This window comes from Vipera ursinii (genome assembly GCF_947247035.1).
Source record: "Vipera ursinii genome assembly, chromosome: 3".
NCBI lineage: Eukaryota > Metazoa > Chordata > Lepidosauria > Squamata > Viperidae > Vipera > Vipera ursinii.
This window is the reverse complement of record NC_139516.1, coordinates 87146792-87170369: the sequence shown is the minus strand read 5'-3', so window position 1 is coordinate 87170369 and position 23578 is coordinate 87146792. Positions and strand designations below refer to the sequence as shown.

At 39.0% G+C, this 23578-nt stretch overlaps 1 protein-coding gene across 2 annotated transcripts in view; it reads right to left on the bottom strand.

Moving 5' to 3' along the window:
- Positions 1-23578, bottom strand: part of BCAR3 (BCAR3 adaptor protein, NSP family member) — a 90051-nt gene that overhangs the window by 27772 nt on the left and 38701 nt on the right. Inside the window, exons 1-2 of one of the 2 annotated variants that reach the window (XM_083357512.1) lie at positions 11204-11425; positions 567-695 (exon numbers count right to left, since the gene is read on the bottom strand). In XM_083357512.1, the coding sequence (XP_083213638.1) occupies positions 567-695; positions 11204-11323 (249 nt within the window). In that variant the 5' untranslated portion in view covers positions 11324-11425. Of the gene's footprint in view, positions 1-566; positions 696-11203; positions 11426-23578 lie in introns of those variants that run through there. The other variant, XM_083357511.1, reaches the window with a different exon arrangement.

Below are 23578 nucleotides of genomic sequence, written 5' to 3'. Positions count from 1 at the left end.
GAAAGCACAAAAGAGTCAGGGTCAGGCAGACTTCAGGGATCACAGTGTCTACAGGACAGGCACAGCTACCAAGAAGGTGCATCTTCTCAATCCCACAAGATACAATGCTTTACAGCAGGGGTCTTCAAACCTGGCCCTTTTATGACTTGTGAACTTCCACTCTCAGAATTCCTTAGCCAGGCATGTTGGCTGAAGAATTCTGGGAGTTGAAGTCCACAAGTCATAAAAGGGCCAAGTTTGAAGACCCCTGCTTTACAGCTTGGAGCACACCAAATGGTCCAGATTGTACCGGTCAGGCAGAAACAACTGGAGAAAGACAACCCTCCAGCTAACCATGTCCTAAGACTTGGACTAATCCATTATGTTTCATTTTTCCACCAACTGTTCCTTTGTTCTACCTGCAGAAATCTTAAGAGCGATTCCTGTAGCTTGTCTCATTAAAAGGTGAACTGTTGGGTCTACTTGATGTGGGTTCAAGTCTTGGCAGGATTTGGTATGACAGAGAAGTAGGGAGAACACTAAAGACTCCAGGCTTAACTTTAAAAAAAAGACCAAAAGGTACACACCTGCCGTGGAATCCGCCCATGGTACCAAGCATGGCTCCGCAAATCATCACTGCTCATCTGCAATTCTTCTTCCAGCTCCTTCTTCAGTTTTTCTGGGGAACTGTCCATCACCTGCTTCTCCTTTAAAAACTGCAAAAAAGAGAACAAGGTTGGAAGGCTTGGTTATGCCGAATCAGCATAAGAAGCAAAAGAAAAGAAAAACCTATCGGTATCCAGACAGAAACTTTCATTTTGCCTCACATGTCAGGAGGTCTGCAATAGCCAGCATTTTGCCAGCTTTTGATCTTTAAGCTGCATTGGCTAAAACTACTGCTGGGTGAGCAACTTAGGTAATGATTACTTGCAAAGGGGTGGATCACTCATGTCCCAACTGGATGTTTTGGGATAAGCATGAGTGTTCTGTTGGTCATTTATGTCCCTTCCTGCAAGGAATGCAGAAAGAAAGTAAAAAAAAAGGAACTGCACTTAGGAGAAAGAGCTGGGCTGAAGCAGAAGGTTCAAGTTTAAACCTGTTGATCAGGGATGGCACATTTACACTGACTTCGCTCAAGCATACACATTTTAGTTAATGGAATCAATTCATTTTCTAACTTTGCAGAAACCATCCTAAACCAGGGTTTCCCGGTTAGACTCAGCCTTCCCAAACACCTCAAGGTGTAACCATATTATCTTGGTTCACATATTATGCAAATGCACCTGAAAGGTCTGATGTGACCTGGTCAGGTTTGTGTGCATGTAACAGCAAAGACTGGTTTAAAGAGGTGTGAAGTGGGAGGCACCATGTAAGCTTTATTATGAGTTGTGATCAATACATTTGAAACTCTATGATCAAGTTTTGTAAGTCCTGAACACTAGCTTCTGGGCCAATAATAAAAGAACTCTGCCTACGTTGCAGCAATCACTCACAAGTGCTTTATTATAATTTCACTACTTCACTATTTCTAATACATCAGTATGGTAACTATATTACATAATCCTATTTTGCTTCCGTATGTACCTATATGAAGGGCCTGTTACTGACATATCCCCAGAAGCTTTGATCGCATGTGCAGAAGGATTCCTATTCTCGTAGCTTGTTTAAAGAATAAGCTGCAGTATATTGCAGACAGACTGAATAGCAGCATGACTGACCTAATCTCTCAACCCCGGATTAAATAATTTTTGATGAAGCAGCAACACAGTGCAGCGTGAAGCTCCTGGCTACAGTACTCCATCATTGCTAATAATCCAGTTTTCCTTTGCTGGTCCATTGTGGATTTCTTAAAAACTGTAGAAACATAAAATCAATAATCCAATAATAACTTCGTTCCTCCACATCCTCTTTCTGTCCTGTTTTGCCTCCATGTAGGTAGAGTTGAAAACTAAATAGTGTGTGGGGAGAACAAAGTGTTAGACTAATTAGAGGACCTCTACAATGGACCAGAAGAGAAAGTTGGACCTAGCTTTCTTCTTTCAACAACACAAATGACCAGGAGAGGGCAGTTTAAACTTCAAATAATCCTGAAGCAGTTTGGTATTAAAGCAAAATAGGTAGTGACAAGGATTTCATAATTACACAGATGCTTATCCCACCCTTGACACTGTTGCGAGAATCCTGATAATTAGGAGATGCAGAGTTAAATTAAACATGGGCTGCAATTTGTATTCTCCAGATGCTTTAAAGTTTCATGAACACTGCCATAGCGGTATGGGAATTGTAGTCCAGAGCATCAGGAGTACTCCAAGTTCCTGCAATAAACCATCTATGAATTAAATTAATCCTGCTTTAATTTAATCCCCCTTCTTTAATTTACTTCTGTTTTCTTAGATAACTCACAGGGATTGCAGTGGCATTTTAATTAAAGTTATGTCTCTACTTGCAGATTTTGCCTGAAATCAGTGGAAATGTAAAATAATTTTACTCCTTTCAGGACACATCTGCTTTCTTTCCTATTTTTGTTATTTACATTTTGCAGCTTTACCTGAGAACACCGAAAGAGCAAGATATCTTATAAAATCTCCAAATCATTTTAAATTGTTGAATCGTGAAAAAACTTCTTCAAAATAAAAGTTATCTGAAGCCACTGCTGCATAGGTTCTTGAAACAGAATTAGGAAATCAGTGTACATTTGAAATGGAAACAGGCTGTCCACCTCTGAGTTAAAGAATGCCTTGCCAGGAGTGGATAATCTATCACCTCGAAGGCTGTATGTATTCTCTCAACTCCTTTCTCTCACTAAAAAATCATCAGTTTCCCAGATGAGAAGAAAAGATCTCTTTAAGCTTTCAGATAATTTCTCTCAAAATTAAAAGTATCCCCTCCCCAAATCTTCAGAAAATCCCAGAAATCATCATTTCAACAAGACAATGCCATTGCCTCATCCACTGAAGCTCTTCTCTCTCTCTCTCTCTCTCTCTCTCTCTCTCTCTCTCTCTCTCTGTGTGTGTGTGTGTGTGTGTGTGTGTGTGTGTGTGTAAGCACTGAGCGTACAGACACTCAGGAAAACATCTGTGTTCCAGAAGCAATGTTCTGTTTTCTTGCTGAAGGTCTTTGTCAAATTGGAAATATGGTCAAATATAGGTGAAAAAAGACATGTCTCCAACTGTCCTCTCTCCAACCTGCAGCTAATGTTTTTTTTAAAACAGATATTTCATATCTGTGAAAAAAGTGGAGAAACTCAGGAGCCACAGGACCTGGGGTCCTCCTCATAACCAGCATTTTGACTAATCTGATCCCCATCAGCAGCATTTAAAATATTTCAATTCGACAGAAAAGAGCAAAACACAAGACCTTCTGCAATTCAGCCTCCCTTGATTGAAGCTATCAATGAAAAAGCCAACAAAAAAAATAACAAGATTCTCAGGCTTTTGTAAGCATCCTGCTGGTTTCTAAAGAAATCTCTGCTTACAACTCCTGAGAAAGAAGCAGAACTAAGTAGTATTAAGTTGGAAACGCCATGAATGTACGCTAAAAGCTACCATACAACAATAACCACCGAAACATTTTTCCCATGACTACAGGCTTTTTTTTTAAAGCAACTTGGATGAATTCCCAGGCTTCTAGTGATGTGAATGAATCTTTATAGTACTTGAAAGACTAAAGGAGAAAAGTTCTTATTCTCTAATCTAGCCTTTCTATGAATAGTCTGAATTCCTGGGGGCTTCCACTTTCCTGGATTCTTCTTATAACCATACAGTACTTTGATATATGGCATTTTTAATGAACTTCCAACAATTGTCTTTTGAGATGTAGATAATCGATTAAGAATTAGCATTTAATCAATGTTTGGCAAACAGGTTTTTTAAAATTCAAACAACCCTTAATATGTTGGATCAAATGTGGCCATTAATTTTAGTAGACATTATTATTCTGAATCCAGGAGGAAGAGACCAGCAGGGACAACCTAGCTCAGCAGTGTCTGAGCTGCCTGCCACCCACCAAGTCATTTTCTGTGGAGTGTAAATGTTGTATAGTTCTAGAGACATCTAGGCTGGACCACAGGAAGCCCTCTAGAAAGTACAGTAGCCTGAGGGTCTCAATTCAACTAAATGCGGGGGGGGGCTTTCCTTGGCATCTTCTAGGCCAGGGGTAGGCAACCTTGGCTCTTTTATGACTTGTGGACTTCAACTCCCAGAATTCCTGAGCCAGCCATGCTGAGGGGAAAGAGAGAAGTTTCCACGCTGAGCCATGCTGGCTCAGGAATTCTGGGAGTTGAAGTCCACAAGTCATAAAAGAGCCAAGGTTGCCTACCCCTGTTCTAGGCACAGGCAGCAGAAAGGTGAGACTTGACCAGGGAGATGGTCAGGAGGCTGAGTCAGGGTAAGGAGGAGGGCTAGGGTTAGCCACCCTTCCACACAGTCTGGCTTTACTGAGCGAGAGGTGAAAAAAGAGAGTGAAGATATAAGCAATATCTTTCTGAAAGGAAGGAAATATCCATCTGCTCAGCAAAGAGATAGAAGAAAAACAAAAGCAGAAGGTCAACCCCACTAAATAGACCAGATAGGAAATCCAGGAAGATTAAAACCAACTGATATAATACAGTATTTAACAGTAACAAGTCTGTGCTGTACTTCCTCCTCCTCCTCCTCCTTAAACCTCGGTGAACTGAGAGTTTCTGCCTCAGCTGCTTCCAAATATTATCTCATTTCTCTGGAGTTTTAAAAAAATGTTTCAGCCTCCTTTTGCTTTGGTAACAATTCTTGCTTATTTCCATCACGGTCATCTGTCTTATGTTTCACACCAAATTTGAGCAGAATTCTAAGCTGATTTAATTTCATTCTAGATATGATCTTGGTATGCTCCATTGGAAGATCTTGAAGGACCAGGTTGGGAATAGATCCTCCTGGGGAAAAAAGATTTAACTATGAGATTGATATCAACTTGATGCCACAAAATGACCAGAGTGGCCTGTGAAGTGGCCATCTGACCACGACTTGTGATTTTACTGCTGGCCTCTCCGTTGACTCTGCTTGTTGGAAACCTGTTATGAAGTGTGCAAATGGCAATCTCATAGCCATGGGACAATGTGATGGTCAAAAATGCCCACTGTTTGCAACGTGCCCAAATCTCGATCACATGACCATTGGGACACTGTGGCAGTTGTAAGTGCAAGGGTAGGTCGTAAAGTTATTTTTTAAACACCATTGTAAGTTGAAACAATTGCTAAACAGGGCAGTTGTTAAGCAAGGGCTACTTGTAGCCTCACAACGATTTGTGTTTTAGATGCCTGGTTTATAAGTGAGAAAAGGCAATAAATTGAGCTCTCTCTCTCTCTCTCTCACACACACACACACACACACACACACACACACACACTTTTTATTTCTATTCTGCACTTTCCCACATTGCAAAAGGACAGATATTACGTTTCGCCTCAACTTAAATCGTATGGCAGATGACTTCCAGATGACCAACTTTCCCATCACCAATTGTCTGATTTCAAAATAAAAGTAAAATAGCTTAAGTAGGCTATTTCTTCATCGACAACAGAATGCTGCTGAAATCAGGCCATGTTTACATCTTTAGGACTTGGTGATGCCTTACAGTCAGCTAGACTGTAAGAATATTCTCCACAATTTATTCTGCACCAAAACCTAAAATCATTGGCTCCATTAGATGGTCACTAAAGTGGCAAACTACCAATCACCTTATTCTGTCTATTCTATATCCATGACCCCTTTATTCAGTTGTGATTTCTTGGTGCCATGTTATAATATGAGGGGGGTTGGAAGGCATGACAAGACATGTGTTCCCTATAATGGCTAGCAAGACTGGAATGCTACACACTATCTAAGAACAGAACTTCCCCAATTGCAATGAACTCCACAACTGCCATAGTCAAGAGCCAAGACAAAATGGCAAGATCCCTGGGAAGGTGGGATCCATTCATTTTAATGGTGCAACTGCATTCCATTCTGGATGAGTGAGTGGGTCAATAGTCAACAATCCTTTGTAGATCTGGAGCACAAAGCAGCTTGAGCTTAGGCTGGTCCTTTATGGACCAACCTCTTTCATTTTCAGGGAATTGTAGTCATGATGATCCAATAGAATGAAGGACAGTAAACCGTTCATTTCAAATGCTTAAGCAAACTGGGTTATCTGAAATGTGTTCTATGTGTTTTTTTACTGAAGGTTCACACTTTTCTTAGGAAAAAAATGAAGTAAACTTCTTATCCACTTTGAGTAAACAAGAGGGGAGGCTGGATATTATATTTATGCTGCATTTTGTTTTAATTATCTCCCTCCTCCAAATATTATTGACTTTTTCTTAGTTCTCCTAATGGGAGTGTTTTATGCCATCTGTTCCTTAACATTTTAGACAGCAAGGTTACCTTAAAACAATTTTTCATCAATTTGTAAAATGTAAAAAACAACTGGACTTTATTTAAATGGTTAAACAGTTAAAAATTTGCTAAATGATGCCTCTCAGATTTGGAATCTATGAAGAACTATGACTATATTGTGCCTGGATTGGAACTGGAAAAAAAATCTGATGATGCAGCTATGGAAGAATGCCTGTATCCCGGACTCTAAATACTGATTTAGTAAGATCTCTCATCTCTCACTCTTTGAAGTATGCTAGTATTATTCACAGTCCAATCATTAAAAAAAAGTAGTTCCAAGACAAGCCTGAAGCAATTACTAGTGTGAGGAAGGCACCAGGTGATTTCTCTGTGCAAAGATACTCTTATTTCTCCTCAGATTGTACAAACTTTGTACTGAAGGAGAAATAAGACCCAATAATATGATTACATGAGTCCTAGGTTCATTGTTCAAAAACTGAGTCACAATATGGAAAAATGGAAGAAAATTATAGTTTCAATAGAATGATATCAAATATGGGCTTTTCTATGTATGTTTAAAATATAATTTAGGTATAGATATACTGTAATTCAAGTAGGGTTTTGCTTTACTACTTTGACATGATGATATTTTGCTTAAGGTTTTCATTTTCAAGTTTCTTTGGTTATTTTTTTCTCTTTGCTTTTGCTTTTAGGTAGTTTATTATAGCCTTATTTTATTTCTCTTCAAGATAGATAGATAGATACTCTCTTTTTTAATTTATATAGGTTTTTATATAGTAATAATATAGTCACATAGCTACACTGATATTTATAGAACATCACAGATAACAGTGTTTTGAAAAAGAAATGTTAACTGTAATGTGTTTTAAGTTGAAATAAAATTAAATTAATGAACCAGATATTAAATATTGGAGAGTTCATCAATAGCAGAGTGGACAAAGATCACCATAGGTTGGAATTTGAAGTTGTTAGAGTTGGAATCAAATAGGCAATCCTTTTTCCCTATTTTGGCACCGGTTGGAATCAGGAAGGGGAAGCTCTAAGAAGGCTCTCAAAAATTAGTAGGCATTTATGACACAACAGAAACCCGAGGACCTTCTGCAGGCAGTGGAAAATTCAGTAATTTCTCAAAGGGAGCCATCAGACCGGTTTTGGGTCATGATAGAAGCTTGAAGGAAGACATAACAGCTTGATCCCAAAGAGAAGCTGCAAATGAGTAGAACAATTGTACCAAGACTATTTGTAAACTCCCAAAATGTTAATCAATGTTTGCTGCATGACCTTTACAAAGGCAAAAAAGGAAAAAGGTTAGGTTGCACTCATCTGACACTAGCACTTTATGCAATGACCACAGGGTTGAAGGCCATGACTGGATTGAGTGAGACAATAGGGAATCCTTATGAACAGCCTTTTGAAAGTGCTAAGAGAAAAGAAGAAAAGTAAGAGAACAATGAAGCAGGAGAGATAAATAAATTTGGTAAAGCAAAAGGACTATCAAGCCAAGGACGATATACTAATATTGTGCCTATGAAAAAGAAACCAAAGGCGTTTGGTGAGAATAAGGTCTAGTAGTTGCATAGTAGCTGTGGGAGCAAGGCTCCCATCAATCAATTCTACAACACCTAGAACTTTTGAACTGAACAAGCATATAACTCAGGCATGTGAAATACAGAAAATGCGCTGAAGACCCTTATTTCTGTTAATGGCAGAACCAAAGTTTGGCTCTGCTTCCAGATATAGCCCTAGCAAACTAGATAGGCTCTGAGTTGTGGAAAAAATAGGAAACACAGAAAGACTTGGCATGTAAAATAAGCAAGGATCCTCCAGTAAATTGTTCCTTGCTTTCCTTGTAAAGTACATAATGTCAAATCGTTCTTCTGGCCACACATCTGGCTGTAGTTTAATGTTCAATAAGCCAACTTGGCTGATTTCGTCTCATTTATCAAAGATAAAAATAAATCCGCAAATGGGTAGCCCACATGTGAGGTTACTCAGAACAAACTAGCTGTCCAAAGCCTCTATTTTTCTCATTCCCCAATCTTGGCTTTCGTGACTAAGTGTTTACAGATGCTGATATATTAGTTCTAATTGGAGTCATGATCTGGGCCCACCATCTCTTAGGCATATATTCTAATTTTGTATAGCCAAAATTAGATATATATAGAAGATAATTTTTTCTATATCCAGAGAAGTTTAAAATACAATTTCCGTGACTTTTATTAAACCGGAAGGAATGGAGACCTTCAAAGCTTTGCCGTGAATATACCAAGCCTATTTTAAGCAGCTGAAAACCTTTTAAATAAGAACTTATATCTGAACAAGGCCAGCTGGGTTTCTTTATAATATGCTGCCCTTTCTCCTGTTCCCTGAGATAACGTGTAGACTGAACCAATGGAAAGTTACCATGACAACACACAGCATCATTTTAAGTATTACAGACTCACAGCAAGATAATCAGCACACTCAAGAACTGTATTTATGATTCTGCTTTGATAGGAAATGTAAAGCCCCAATGTTCACATGGATGCTTTGATTCTAGCCAAAATCAAATAACAGCATTTACACTAATCTAAACTGCTGTCTTTGCATCAGGAGTAACCTTTCCTCCAATTATTCTGACATTGTTTCTCCGATAATTTCTGGGCTTCTCTTTGTGGTTTGCACAAACCTTCCCAACCCTGGCACTTTCTACCTGTGTTAAATCCAAAGATAATTTGGTTGAGGATTCTGAGAACTGTAATCCCAGCATGTGTGGAAGATCCTGGATTGAGGAAGATGGCTTACATCCCCTTGACAAAAAACATCTTAGAGAGTTTTTTCCATAACTGCAATTAGACAATTTTAAGCAGCTATATTAGGGGCTTATGGGATTGAACATTCTCTTTAAAGCTATCAGTATGACTCCCATTATGAAGCATGAAACATTTTTCCTGTCTTTCTTCTTTCCTTGCTAATCTTGATTAAAAACAATACAGCTTGTACAAATCTCATTTTTATCACCATTGTGATTACATGAATAAAATCGACTTTGCTTCTGTTGTTTGACTGCTGACTACACTTAAGGAGCATTGAGCACAAAATGGATAAAGCAAGCCTCTATAATGGTATCTTTTCATCATCAAGTATCACCCGCTACTAAATACCTTTTAAAAATCAGAAATGAAGACACTGTTGTTAGCTAGTCAGTTTCAAGGCCTTGGCATACTCAGGCCAGCCCATTTCCTTTCATCATTGCCACAACTCATTACTGTAGAGGCAGTCTTAATTATTTTGGTTGCTACTAATTATGACTGTTACATACTTTACAAGTATCAGAAACAAGATGATTGGGCCACTTTAATGAGAAATCCAAGAAAATGAGGACCCAGATTGTTGGGGGCAATAAGGTGACTTTGTAATAATGCCGCTTGGGGGTGTGTGTGAAAGCCCTAATAAGCAGGCATATACATAGAATGAAGGCTACTGCTAAGCTTGTAAGCCACCCTGAGTCTTCGGAGAAGGGCGGGATATAAATGGAATTAAAATAAATAAATAAATAAAATAAAAATAGAGCAGATGAGAACAGTTCTAGGAAGAGAACACTGAATTAGGTAAACTGATGTGATCCAGCACAATAACAGGGTTGTTGTTGTTGTTGTTAAAAGCTTCACATTTGGATAATGATGTTATATTCTTATTAAAAATAAGTGCTTTTGAACTTGTTATCAAAAATGTTGCAGAATGATAGCAAGCTTTTTGTTAGATAATCGTCTTTTAAATATGTTTTTTAAGATGGAAACAACAGAAAAGTACATTAATAATTAAAGGAAACTTCTGATTATTAATCACTGTGTGTATATATATATATATATATATATATATATATATATATATATATATATATATATATATAAAATTTATTTATTTTATTTATTTTAATTCCATTTATATCCCGCCCTTCTCCGAAGACTCAGGGCGGCTTACAAGCTTAGCAGTAGCCTTCATTCTATGTATATGCCTGCTTGTTAGGGCTTTCACACACACCCCAAGCAGCATTATTACAAAGTCAGCTTAATTGCCCCCAACAATCTGGGTCCTCATTTTACCTACCTCGGAAGGATGGAAGGCTGAGTCAACCTTGAGCCTGGTGGGATGCGAACCTGCACTATATATATATATATATATATTTCAATAACCCTTAAATAATAGATATTTCAAACAATCAGATCCGTAAAAAAACCTCACTCTATTTTTTAGCTTTTCCTTTTCTTTGCAACTTCATTTCCAAACAGAAATGCTTGAAAAAAAAATCAATCTTTGAATTTCTTCGTAAATTGACTTGATCTGCATCTCATTGATTAGAGATATGAAAAGAATAGCTTGTGCATTTTCCAAATATTTTGAAATAGTTTTAGTTTAAAATCTATAGCAAAATATATGTAAAAGTACATTTTCAAATTAAACATGTTTCAAGTGGATCTTTGGAAATTTATCCAAAAAACATATTTAAGAGCCAATACAATTTCAGTTGCATTATTCAGGCACTTTTGATGCACATTAAGAATAAAATTGCAATTTAATGTGGACACAGAACTGAACGAAAGTACATAAGCCAAACGCATACAAAAATAAAGTACACATGTTTAGTCTGAAATGATCTAGTTTGTTATTTTAAGTTACTACTATTTCTAATGACTATTTCTGCAAAAAGCTTAGGATGGCATAAGTAGAAATGTCCACTTTATCCTCATAGCTATTAAAGTCATTTCATGCATATTTTAATACTGTAATCTCAACTGCTACTAATCTCTAGATACTCTAAAAATGGTTTCACCATTACTAACATTTTTTGCTTAATATTGTAGACCACCTACCTTGACCCCAAGAATAGAGTTCTGATGATAAAAGCAGCACAGAGATGCCATGAATGTCTGAAAAGTATTGCAGTCCTTAGGCATTTTTTTTCTTTTGTCCCATTGACCAAAACCTCCCATGGAGAACAAAATGGATGGTCCTTCTCAGCTACGTCCAAGAGCTCTTACTAAGCTCTTGTACTGAGTTGTTGTCCACTGGGGCTCCTACACTCCCCACCTCATCCTTTCATTCCAGGCTGAAAACTGATCCTGTCGTCTGTGCCCGTCCTCAATTCCATCAACCATGGGATCAGTGACACCAGGGGACTTTATTCAGCCTGCCAATGAAACTTTAAACCCTTGAAGGACATTGCTTTCTCTCTCTCTCTCTCTCTCTCTCTCTCTCTCTCTCTCTCTCTCTCTCTCTCTCTCTCTCTCTCTCTCTCTCTCTCTCTCTCTCTCCTCTCCCTCTCCCTCTCCCTCTCTCTCTCCCCCCCCCTCTCTCTTTTCCCTATTTTGGACTCTCCCAGATTACAACATAAGTGGGCAACAAAAAACTCCACACCTTTTCCTTAGCAGCAAAATCTGTGATCCCCGGAAGATTTTCTAAGTCTTGTTACACACCTAAATGTCCACAATGAGATCAGTAGTGCTGTTAGATACACAAGCAATAAGGGACAGTTGTCTAGAGGGTTGCATGGCTCCGTTACTCTTCACAATCAAACAGGTTGTTGTACCTTGCAAGCAGGTAACCAAAGGGGTGGGGTGGGGTGGGGTGGGGTGGGGTGGGAGACAAGACTATTTGTCTTAAATTAGAAAGCTTTCCTGCAGCCATATCAGAGAGAAGGAAGTAACATCACAGAGGGCCCGTTTAGCGTCACTGTAATAAATGCAGCCTTCTGCTCTTTTAATTAAAAGATCAGCCACTGATATTCCATACTCAGCTAGGGCAGTCTTCTGGAAAGCAACACTTAAAGATGCTTGCCCTGAACAACTTGAGGTCTTGACTTCACTACCCAAAAGAGCTACAGGAGTTTTGCCCTGTATTTTGAGGTTTGCAGGCTTCAGACGTTGAAAGGAAAGCATGTCCCTTTGAAATCGAAGATTAAAATAAACTTTGTAATCAAATGTCAAGCAGGGCATGTCCAGTGCAATTGCTTTGTAGAGAAAAGCTCTAAATAAAGCTATAGCAGGAGTGTGTTTTCAACCTTTAATAACAGGCTGTCCTTTAATAACAAGATGTCCTTCACGCTGACTGCAGTGTGTCAAAATCAGAGAACAGAATCCCATAGAAAAGGATTTGCAGAGCAAATGACTCCAGTAAAGCACAACCACCAACGTCAGAGCTGATTGTGTGCCTATAATTTCAAAGAAAACACCTTTCAAATCATACAATCAGATTTTAGTTTCAGCAAAATCCATCCCCTAACTCTAATGTCACATTGCCTAGTATCTTACCTTTAATTAAGGCCAGCTTTGAAGAAATCCTATTAGAAAAATCTAAGAAATCTAGTACTATAATCCAAATCTAAATATAATAAAGGTTTAGACCAGGGGTAGGCAACCTTGGGAATTCTGGGAGTTGAAGTCCACAAGTCATAAAAGAGCCAAGGTTGCCAATCCCTGGTTTAGACTTTAGAGCAAGACATTTGGATTCCAAAGCTACCTTTGTCATGAGAAAGAAGAAAGAAATTTAGATTTTTCTGCTTACAAGACCCTTCAAGCAGGAATGCTCTCTTGTATCAAGACCTTGCCAATAGAAAGCTAGCACAAAAAGTTCCATCATAATAATTTTCACTGCTTAGGCACACATGTTCTTGAACTTCCTTTTTATTCAAGGCTGAAGCATGTATTTTTAATGTGAAAGTTCTATAACACAGCCAATGTTCAAAAAGAATTTTTTTAAAATTCACTATTATAAATAGCTACCAGAATTTTTGACCAAAAGATATTTATTATGAGATAATAACTTAAATAGCCTTAACAATGTAGTCATCCATTTATAGTCATGAGAACATCATCCATCCCATGGTTAATTTTAGATAGGGTTAGAAGTCCCTTGTGAAATAAATGAATCATAACTTGTCCATGAAGCCAATTGACAGAAATGTTTATATGAATAGCTCCTTTCTTAATAGTCTTGTGCTGTGTAGTTTTTGCCAGACTATAAATATTTTTGCTCTCTCTGCTACTTGAATGGAGAAGTGTAGTTCTAATACAAGATTTGAAAATCTAACCATGATATAAAAAGTTATTTGGCTTAATTACTATTCTAGTTGGGTAAAAGTTTATTATAATCCAATTGTTGATTTGTTAGCTTGCCTTGAGTATTTTTTAAAGGAAAATATAACTGTAACAAAGCAACAGCCCAACATTTCTGGTTTCACAAGACAAATATTTGGAAAGGAACACTGAGATACAAACGACACCTTCTCTTGTGTGGTTCCACAAAGCCCTTAAATCTGTCTTTGGTGTCAGGTCTGGAGTTAATAGATTGAGAGGAGGCTGCCGTGCCTAGTTTTAAAATTGTTTGTAGTCTGGGCTATCTTATTTTATTTTGTTTATATTTTTAATTGTCTTACTTATAGTCTGTGAGCCGCTGGACTGGTGTCTTATATTTAATCAAACTAATAACTTTGTTCTTTAATTGCAATGTCAAGTCAGAAGCAATTGCTTAATTTCGCTTATCCTTGTAGTAAACTAGGATAGTCTATATGGTCCCAGTGGTGTTGCCCATTTAGAAAGCCATAAGGATCTAGCTTGTTGAACAGTGCCCGAGATAGGGCAATTTATGACCTCACTCACAGCTGTGCTTGTATTACTATTCTCAATATGGGTGGTTTTGATTTGCTTAATGCTTGTTATAGTTAGCCTGTTTTAAATTGTTTTATCATAATTGCTTTGGTGAATAAGGCAATTAATAAATTGGTTAGCTAACTAAGAATATAAACTCCTAGAATTCCCAACAATGAACGAACTGCCTGGAAAACACTGGAGCTGAACACTGGCGCTCTGGGGAATGCTAGGCAGGAAAAGGCTAATGAACTAAAGAAGCATCTCTTCACATGCAATTTATTTTCGGAGGCCCAAATGAAGGTAGGGAGATGGATGCATGGGAAAGGATCTTCTAAATGATGTTACCCTATTCATGAAATGCCCTTTCTGAAGACATCTGGCCTGGTGCCCTTCTATTTCCTTTACTGTGCTAGAGACTTCTTTCAGGTATTTCAACTTTTAAATCCTGCCTTGCAAAAAGAATTCTAATGTCCCTTGTTGTGACAGCTATTCTTTGGCATTTTACATTTCCCTCTTTTCTGTGCAGATTACTGCTGCTGCTTTTATTTATTGATTTTTACACAATCCATCTAGAAAACATCACTGATTGGCTCAAAAATGTAATAAATATTAAATATCAATATTATATTTTCCCTCTAAATCTATTAACCAATTTTACATAGGGATTGGCCTTCTTAGCTGTTAAAATCCACAGGAGATACCTGTAAATAAACTATAAGCACAGACTAAAAAAAAGCATCATTAACAGCCTAAATGAAACCCTTACACAATTGCTATATATTCTATAAATGTGCAGGCAATTTGCAAGTCTCTAATTTCTTACCATGATTCCTCACTAGTCATTTATAATGTCTTATACCAGCTCTCACTCATTATTGTGGCTGTATAAAGCTTGTCTTCAGTACCAATACTGTAGACTGGTACATGGATGATTATTACAGCCCATAAGATGCTCTCAATCATTAATAAGGAAATAGCCTAAGTGATCAAACCTTTGGGGAGTCCACAGAACAAGAGAGACTGGGGGGGAGGTGGGGGAGAAAGCAAAATTAGTGTGTGTGAGAGAAAAGGAGAAGCAGAAGAATGACCCACATTTTTTTGGCTCTGACCATCCCCCTGTTTGCCATTTTGTCCCCAATCTATAACTCCACAGGAAATGTGATTTTCAAACAGCAAAAGGTTTCCTGAACTGCCTGATAAAGATATAATTCAGCAGTTTCTTTGACAATTCCTTTGGTGTACATGGGTTTCCAAACCAATCATAGCAGGCTAAATGAATGAAAAATCCATTCTGTAATAGACATGCACGTGGCAACTGCTTGCGACAATGCTACACAGAGCTTCTGAGTCCCCAGAACAGTTCTTTCTCTCCAGAGACTCTCACATCCTTCATAAGTACAGATGGCATTGCTACTACTAATATATTTTGTTGCGTTGGAAATCAGGATTTGCTATCATTTTTGGAAAATAGGTGGCTTTTTCAAATTAGACTGCCGATATGAATTAGTAGGCTTTGATAAAGCTCTGCTACTGGTGCTGTTTCTAATTACGGTAAGCAGTTTCCCTCTGCAAATCATTTCATATTCAGCTTCCTTTGTTACAGAATTTGAGTCCATTTCTAAATTCCACATGCTGAGAACTTGGACTCTGGCTCCCCCATATGGTTAAGAGCTATAGGTTGAAAATATATTCTTTGAGGGAAAAACATTTTTTTCAAAATCAATTCAAATTTATTATAGCCCTAAGGCTAGATACAAACAAAATATTGAATAAAAGAAGCATGACATCCTTCTAAGCATATACTCATAGGAGAAAAATAGATAAGTATAATGAAGTCTAAAAATCACGAAGAGCATAGTTACTAGCAAAATAAATCCAAATAAAAATACTATTATAAAGTTTCAATTCTAAGTAATGGTACAGCGTATCAGAAAAATGGTAGCCCAGAACTGGGAGACTGGAGAGGAAGGGGGGAAAGGTTGTAGTATAGTTGATTTATTGTGCTCCTTTAAAAAAACCAGACGTGTTTGATGAAATTAGTAATAATAATAATAATAATAATAATAATAATAATGATGATGATGATGATGATGATGAATGGTTTCAAGACAAAGCTACATAAGCATGTGCATGCACAGGTACACGTTCACATAAATGATGCCTCCATTTTACAAGCAGGGCATGCATTCCAATTGCCTTAAAGAGGCAACACATTTTCCTCAGGCTAGTATTTTATCCCATTTGCTCTATATGGCTCCCTATTTTGACATAAAAATGTCCTTTTATTTTTATTGAGGGAGGGAAATGCCAACTTTTACTGCTTCCCAGTGAGCCTTGGGCACCAAAGCTTAGCTTTTTTATAATACCAAGAAATTCCTCAATTGAAAAGTCCTCAGTCATTTTGGTGGGGAGAAACTACCCCAAAGCTATTTTACTTCCTCTAAATTTATTACATTCCCTCAGTGCCTGTAAAAAGAAACTATTTTCCTTGCTTCTTGCCTCTTCTGAAGTCCATTGTACAGATTTATTTATATATCAAATTTTTATACCAATGACTTTGTTTGTTTGTGCTAATCAAAAATAAGAGTTACTAAAATATCATCTTAGTAAATAATAAATCTATCCACTAAGATGTATGCCAGATCTCCATAGGTTAGCATATAGCATTACTGCTCCCCAAATATGTGAGATTTTAATTGCACCAAATACGCATTTTCCCTTCAGATATAGACACTTGATAGCAATCATCTTTACAATTTTAATTTTTAAGCTATTATACTGGACCATTTTAGCTCAATGAAATAGTGTCAATCATTTCACAATACAAATTCAATATAAAGTAATATAAATGAAATACCTTTTGGAAAAACTTTTAATTCTGTACCATCTGCAGTTCTGTAGGATTTCAACAAATGCAAAATATCTAGCTTTACATCAGCACAAACCTATTCTAGGTTTAGAAACTATCTCTATACATATTTTTGGTAATATTTTAAATTCCAGGAGTTTTGAATAATAAGTTCCAAATACAGATGTGCAAGGTAACAGAATCAGATAAAGTCAGTATAGAGAAAACAACTCCATATCTGAAGACCTCTTTTGAAATACATCTTACAGTTTGCAAGCAGGTGGTTATCAATTCTTGTACTTTCTCTTCAGGATTGCAAGAAATGCCAGTTTGATTTGTTACACTAGAGGGCAGCATACTACTACAAGGAACATGCTTTGAAAATATTTCTAATTAAATTTAACATAAATTATAATATTTATAATTAAATGTAATATAAAATAATATATCTAATTACATTTAACAAATTAAATACTATTTCTAATGAAATTTATTTCTTTGTTAAATTTAAATGCATAAACTAAATGTCTGGAATTTAAAAACTGCAAATTATTAACATCTATATTTGCAAAATTATGGTGTATGATGGCCTGGATAGTAAAACAAATAGAAGAAGAGTCCCTCTGTGAAGGTAACAGGCAGTTCCAAAATGTGATAGCAAGATAGATAGATAGATAGATAGATAGATAGATAGATAGATAGATAGATAGATAGATAGATACAGTGTTTTTTTTCTAAAAAAAAAAAAAGGTGCCGGAACTCAGAGATGCTGTCACTGGGAGCGATGCCAGTGTCTTGCTACGGCGTCTCTGCCCATCCTTTGCACCCCCGCCCTTGTGGCTCAGAGCCACATGCCGTGGGGATTCCCCTCCCCGCAGTTGCCACGCCGCAGCCTGTGCTGAGCCCCCACCCGGAGCTGCTCTGAACCCCGACCCAGAGCTGTGTTCCTCGTGGCAGTGGTCTCCGGCGCCAAACAGCTGATGGCCTCCGGCACCAGCACTCGTTCACTTACTGCCCCGTTGCTTCCGAATGCAGTGAGTAAGCGAGCAAGTGGTGTTTGGAAGTGTTTGGAAGCAATGGGGCAGTAAGTGAGTGAGTGAATGAACAAATGGCGTTTGGAAGCGTGGGGCAGTAAGTGAGTGTGTGAACAAGTGTGCACGTTCAGCAAGTGTGAAGTAATTGTGCTGGCATTTCTAGGCCTCTTTCCAACCACATCCAGAAAAATTTGTAACAAACATTGGAATTCTCAAAGCCATGTTTGGTATTTCCCAGCAATCTGTTACTGGAAGGAAAAAGCAATCCCTGCTGCGTTACTGATCCCAGAGAAGCATTTGCATGTATGCGGGCATCCTTAGGGTGCCATAGTTATGGATGAGAAATATTGGTTGCAAAGTTGGCATTTCTGGATGTAATACAGATATTTTGGACTTATTTTTGTTTCTTTGCATGTTTGATATTTTGAAAAAGGCATATGCTACTGACTACGCTTATGCACATATGTAACATCTTCTGCTAGGATACATGACCATTGCTTGTCCAGAATGTGAAAAGTGAAAGATTGTGACTAAACAAAATTTTAATGTACAGATAATACCACCAGAAATTATTTTAGCCTTTTTAACAAATGTTGTTATTGATGTTAAACTCACCATGGAAAACATCATATATTGTTATGTATATGCTAGGTTAATTATGTAAAGACTGAAGTGCAACATAACTAGATTCTAAATAATCTATTTTGCAAAACACACAACAGTCCAAACAGTAAAAGTAAAGTCCAAATTAAGAATATTTCACTCTTAAGAATTGTTTAATTTAAAGTGGTTTAGTTGTAATAGAAAAGGGACGCAGTGGCTCAGTGGGTTAGGACACTGAGCTTGTCGATCAGGAGGTCGGCAGTTTGGCGGGTCGAATCCCGAGTGCCGCATAACAGAGTGAGCGCCTGTTACTCGTCCCAGCTTCTGCCAACCTAGCAGTTTGAAAGCACGTAAAAATGCAAGTAGAAAAATAGGGACCACTACGGTGGGAAGGTAACAGCGTTCCGTGCACCTTTGGCATCTAGTCATGCCGGCCACATGACCACGGAGACGTCCTCGGACAAACGCTGGCTCTTTGGCTTTGAAACAGAGATGAGCACCGGCCCCTAGAGTCGGAAACGACTAGCACGCATGTGCGGGGGAACCTTTACCTTTACCTTTTAGTTGTAATAGATGGTTATAGATTCAAAATAGTTTTCAAGAGTATTTACAAAAGATACTATTTTTTTTCTAGCATCAGCTAAATTAGACATTGAGAAAAATGTTTCTCATTTCTTTCCTGTTACCTTTATTGATTTCATTGCAGAGATATTAACATAGGAAATAGATTATTTTGTTATCTAATTTTACCTTCCAAAAGACAGAACCAGATGAAAATTGTGAGGTTCTTTCCTGTTGGCTTTTTTGAATTAGCTGTTTTAGATTCTAAAAGTTTAGTTCCTAAAGTAGTAACCTTGTAAATAATTTTAATGTCCTCCTCTAGTGCAGGGTAGGCAACCTTGGCTCTTTTATGACTCAAGGACTTCAACTCCCAGAATTCTTGAGCCAGCAAAGCTCAGCTTGGAAATCTCTCTCTTTCCCCTCAGCGTGGCTGGCTCAGGATTTCTGGGAGTTGAAGTCCACGAGTCATAAAAAAGAGCCAGGATTTACCCCTCCAATAGGCTTTTGAAAGCCAATAGAGGGAACTTTTTTTTGCAAAAAAAAAAGGGTGCCGGAACGCCGTTCTGAGCGTTCTATAAGGAAAAAAGCCCTGGATAGATAGATAGATAGATAGATAGATAGATAGATAGATAGATAGATAGATAGATAGATAGATAGATAGTTTTTTTTTAATTCTATCTGCTTGAATTCAATACTGCTGCTGAGAAAACTGCAAATGACAGGTGTCAGGTTCAACTTCTGAAGCTGAGCATTGGAACTTCCCTTGCTTATCTAACACTTGTATAGCCCTGATCATGACTCTTTCACTTTCAGCAGGTAGGACGTCATATTCTGGAACAAATACCAGAAATCTAACAAAGTCATCATTGGCAAGTTTCTACAAGCGTAGTATTATATTACCTTCCTGAGGCTAGGATTAACTGAAAGTTAAGTCATTGGAATGACTGTTCCAAGGGACATACTGTATTCAAAAGAGATTCTGCGATGGCTAATTCATGTCTCCCCATGACTTAACTGCTTCTCTCCATGTCCTGTACTCTGAGTTGAAAGACTATAGGTTGTGGTCTTCTTTGTATAATATCCCTTCATATTTCTCTCAGTCACTTTTCTCAAAAGCCATTCTTTATAGGCCAAATTTTTTATTGCTGCCCCCATTCCTTTCTTTGCATTTGGTTCATTTCCTTCCCGTGGTCTGCCAAATGGAGAACATTGAGATTCAAATTGTTTGAGAATAGTAGAATGTTTCATAGTTGAACCAATATATATAAGGCCTTCTTCCTCCCTGAACCCATAACCCAGAAAGGCATAAACAAGCAAATTACATATTTGCTAGTGGATTGAGAAAGCAGGTGAAAGAATCTTTGAGGCATAATTAAAGTGTTTTAATTCTGTAGTCAATGATAATGTCCTAAGAACCTAAGAATAGCTGTGAAGGACTGAAGTCTCTAGAGGTGCAACCCAGAGGTCTATGGGATATCTACAAGCAAAACATGAGCACAATTTTATCTTCCAACTTTTGTCCCAATTCTCATGATAAACTTTACATCAGTTCAATCAGGTGAAAAGATTTCAGGGAGCTGTATAAGCTGAATGACATAGCTAACATTTCTAACAAGGCACTCAACATGGATGACTACAATTCAACAAGAGTTTATTCACTTTATTCCCCTTTCTGGTGATTACATCACCTCAATCTACACATTATTTGTGTGTGTGTGTGTCTGTGTGTGTGTGTGAGTGAGTGAGAGAGAGAGAGAGAGAACCCCAAACCATATCACTTCTGACCGTAAGCATCCTAGAAAAACTACTGAGTTTTGTAACTGTTCCCTTAAGATGATCTTAATTCATCAAAGTACTATTCAAAAAATGATGATCTATAATTATTGAATATAATGATGCTCACTTACAGTATGAAACTAATATTGTTTTCCATGTTCCTTCTTTAAAATCCAGAATAGGAACTAGTTCTCCTTTTTTAAAAGTCCAGTTTTAGCACTCTTAGGTTATCAAGGAAGAAGAGAACTAGAAAACAGATCTACAAATTTTGTTACGAATACCCTGAAACCATCTACTTTTATACTCATAGCTGGTATTATTTGGTCTTCTTACCTCACTCAAAGAAGTGAGTCCACTTATGTACATTTTTAGGCAAAGTAGAAGAATCCTTAGCAGCTCTCTCTCTCTTTCACTTCGTCATTTAAAAAATGAAATGAAAAATAATAATTCACTGCAGAGGATGGCGATGATGGTGATTTACATCTAAGGGCAAAATTCCTTTCATAGATTCTCTTAAACAGCCAGCAAGAGGAGCAGACAGCTCAGCGCAGCATTCACTTGGGAAATAAAAGCCAATTTCTAAAAAAGCTCTTTAACTGTGACCAGCCTTGCTGATGAAACAAAAGAGGAGCTACAGTCCAATGGCTTCTTCTCACATTTGTCTGTTTATGGGACCAGCACTGTATAATGAGCAGCTCTCTTTTTCAGAATCACAGAATGACCTAATGCATCAATCCTTTAAATGTTATAAAAAGTATTTGCGTACAGCGATCACGAGAACTATTGCTTGTAGAGGCTCCAATCCTTATTGATGTTGCAAATGAGGGCACTGAAAATATCCTCGTGTGTTTCTGGGCAACCTTGGTAGGAAATGAAACGAATCCTTTCTGCTTTTGCTTTTTCAGGGAAACATCTCTAGACAAATCTCTTCACTGACATCCAAAATACAGCTAATCGTTTTCTTCACGGACATACAAAATTATTTGTCCAACCAAAGGAAAGCAGATGAGACAACTAAACCTAGAAAAAATGCACTGTCCAAAAGGAGGGGATGTATAGGATTTGAAATGGCTGGCATGACTCATCCTTAAAACATAAGCACAACATAAAATGCCATTGTTTTCTTAAAACTGGCCAAACAGACCTTATGTCCGCGGGAGTCCACTGTTGTACAGATAGGCGGGAGTGAGTCCCTCCTCCTGAGGTGTGGCCCTGGGGCTCAGTTGGGCTTGTTGCTAACATACCTGGCACCCAGCTGTGTGGCAACGGCCCTGCCCGAGGTTCTCGACGCCCTCTCAGGGTTGTCGGTTGAGTTTCCCAGACTTATAGTTCTGGGCGACTTTAACCTGCCTTCTCTGGGAGGGTCATCTGAGTTAGCCCGGGAGTTCTTGGCCTCCATGATGGCCATGGACCTGACCCAAGTAATTCAGGGTCCGACTCATGGGGGGGACACACTCTCGACCTAGTTTTCTTATCTGGGCAGTGGCTTGATGATCTGGGAGGGGGCTCGCCAACTATTGTCCCCCTGTCATGGTCCGATCATCACCTCCTGCGGTTGGTCTTCCGTTATGCCACCCCCCTGCTGCTGGGCTGCAGAACCAACTAGGTGGTTCCACCCCAGGTGCCTAATGGACCCGGAATGATTCCAGACGGCGCTTGGGTCTATACCTATCCCCCTCACTCACAGCCCGGCCGACGCCTTGGTTGATGCCTGGGAAAGGGCTGCCACCAAGGCGCTCGACCGTGTTGTACCCTTGCAACCCCTGACCCGGCGCAGATCCCGGTGGGCTCCATGGTTTTCTGTGGAGCTCCGGGAGATGAAGCGTAGGAGACGGGGTCTACAGAGCTGTTGGAGATCCAGCCGATCCGAATCTGACCGATTGCAGTTAAGAATCTTTATAAGGTCTTATCTTGCGGTGATGAGGATGGCGAAGGCTAATTACTTCGCTGCCCTCATTGCATCCGCAGATAATCGCCCGGCCGCCCTGTTTAGGGTGACTCGCTCCCTTCTTAACCAGGAGGTGAGGGAGGATCCCTTACAGGGACGGGCTGAGGAGTTTAGTCATCATCTGATGGACAAAATCGCTCAGATCCAGGCCGGTTTGGACTCTGACTGGGCAGAGTCTGACGTGGAGGAATCGGACGGTCTTGAGCATGTTATCTGGACTGAGTTCGATCCTGTTTCCCCTGATGATGTGGACAGGATGATGGGGAGGCTGAGCTCCACTACCTGTTTGTTGGACCCGTGCCCCTCCTGGCTGGTTTATGCGGCCCGGGAGGAGACACGAGGCTGGTTCCAGGCAGTAATAACTGCTTCCTTGAAGGAGGGTATCTTCCCCGCCGCCTTGAAGGAGGCGGTGGTGATACCCCTCCTCAAGAAGCCTGCCCTGGACCCGGCTGTTTTAAGTAACTATCCTCTGGTGTCCAACCTTCGCTTTGGGGCGAAGGTTGTTGAGAGTGTGGTGGCGCATCAGCTTTCTCTGTTCCTGGAGGAAACTGATTATCTGGACCCGTACCAATTGGGTTTCAGGCCCGGGCACAGCATGGAGATGGCATTGGTCGCGCTGGTGAATGATCTCTGGCGGGATCGGGACAGGGGTTGTTCCTCTGTCCTAGTCCTATTAGATCTCTCAGCAGCTTTTGATACCATCAACCATGGTATCCTACTGCGGCGTCTCAGGGGGTTGGGAGTGGGAGGCACCGTTCTACGGTGGTTCTCCTATCTCCTGGGCCGCTCGCAGTCGGTGTTGACGGGAGGGCAGAGATCCACCCGGAGGC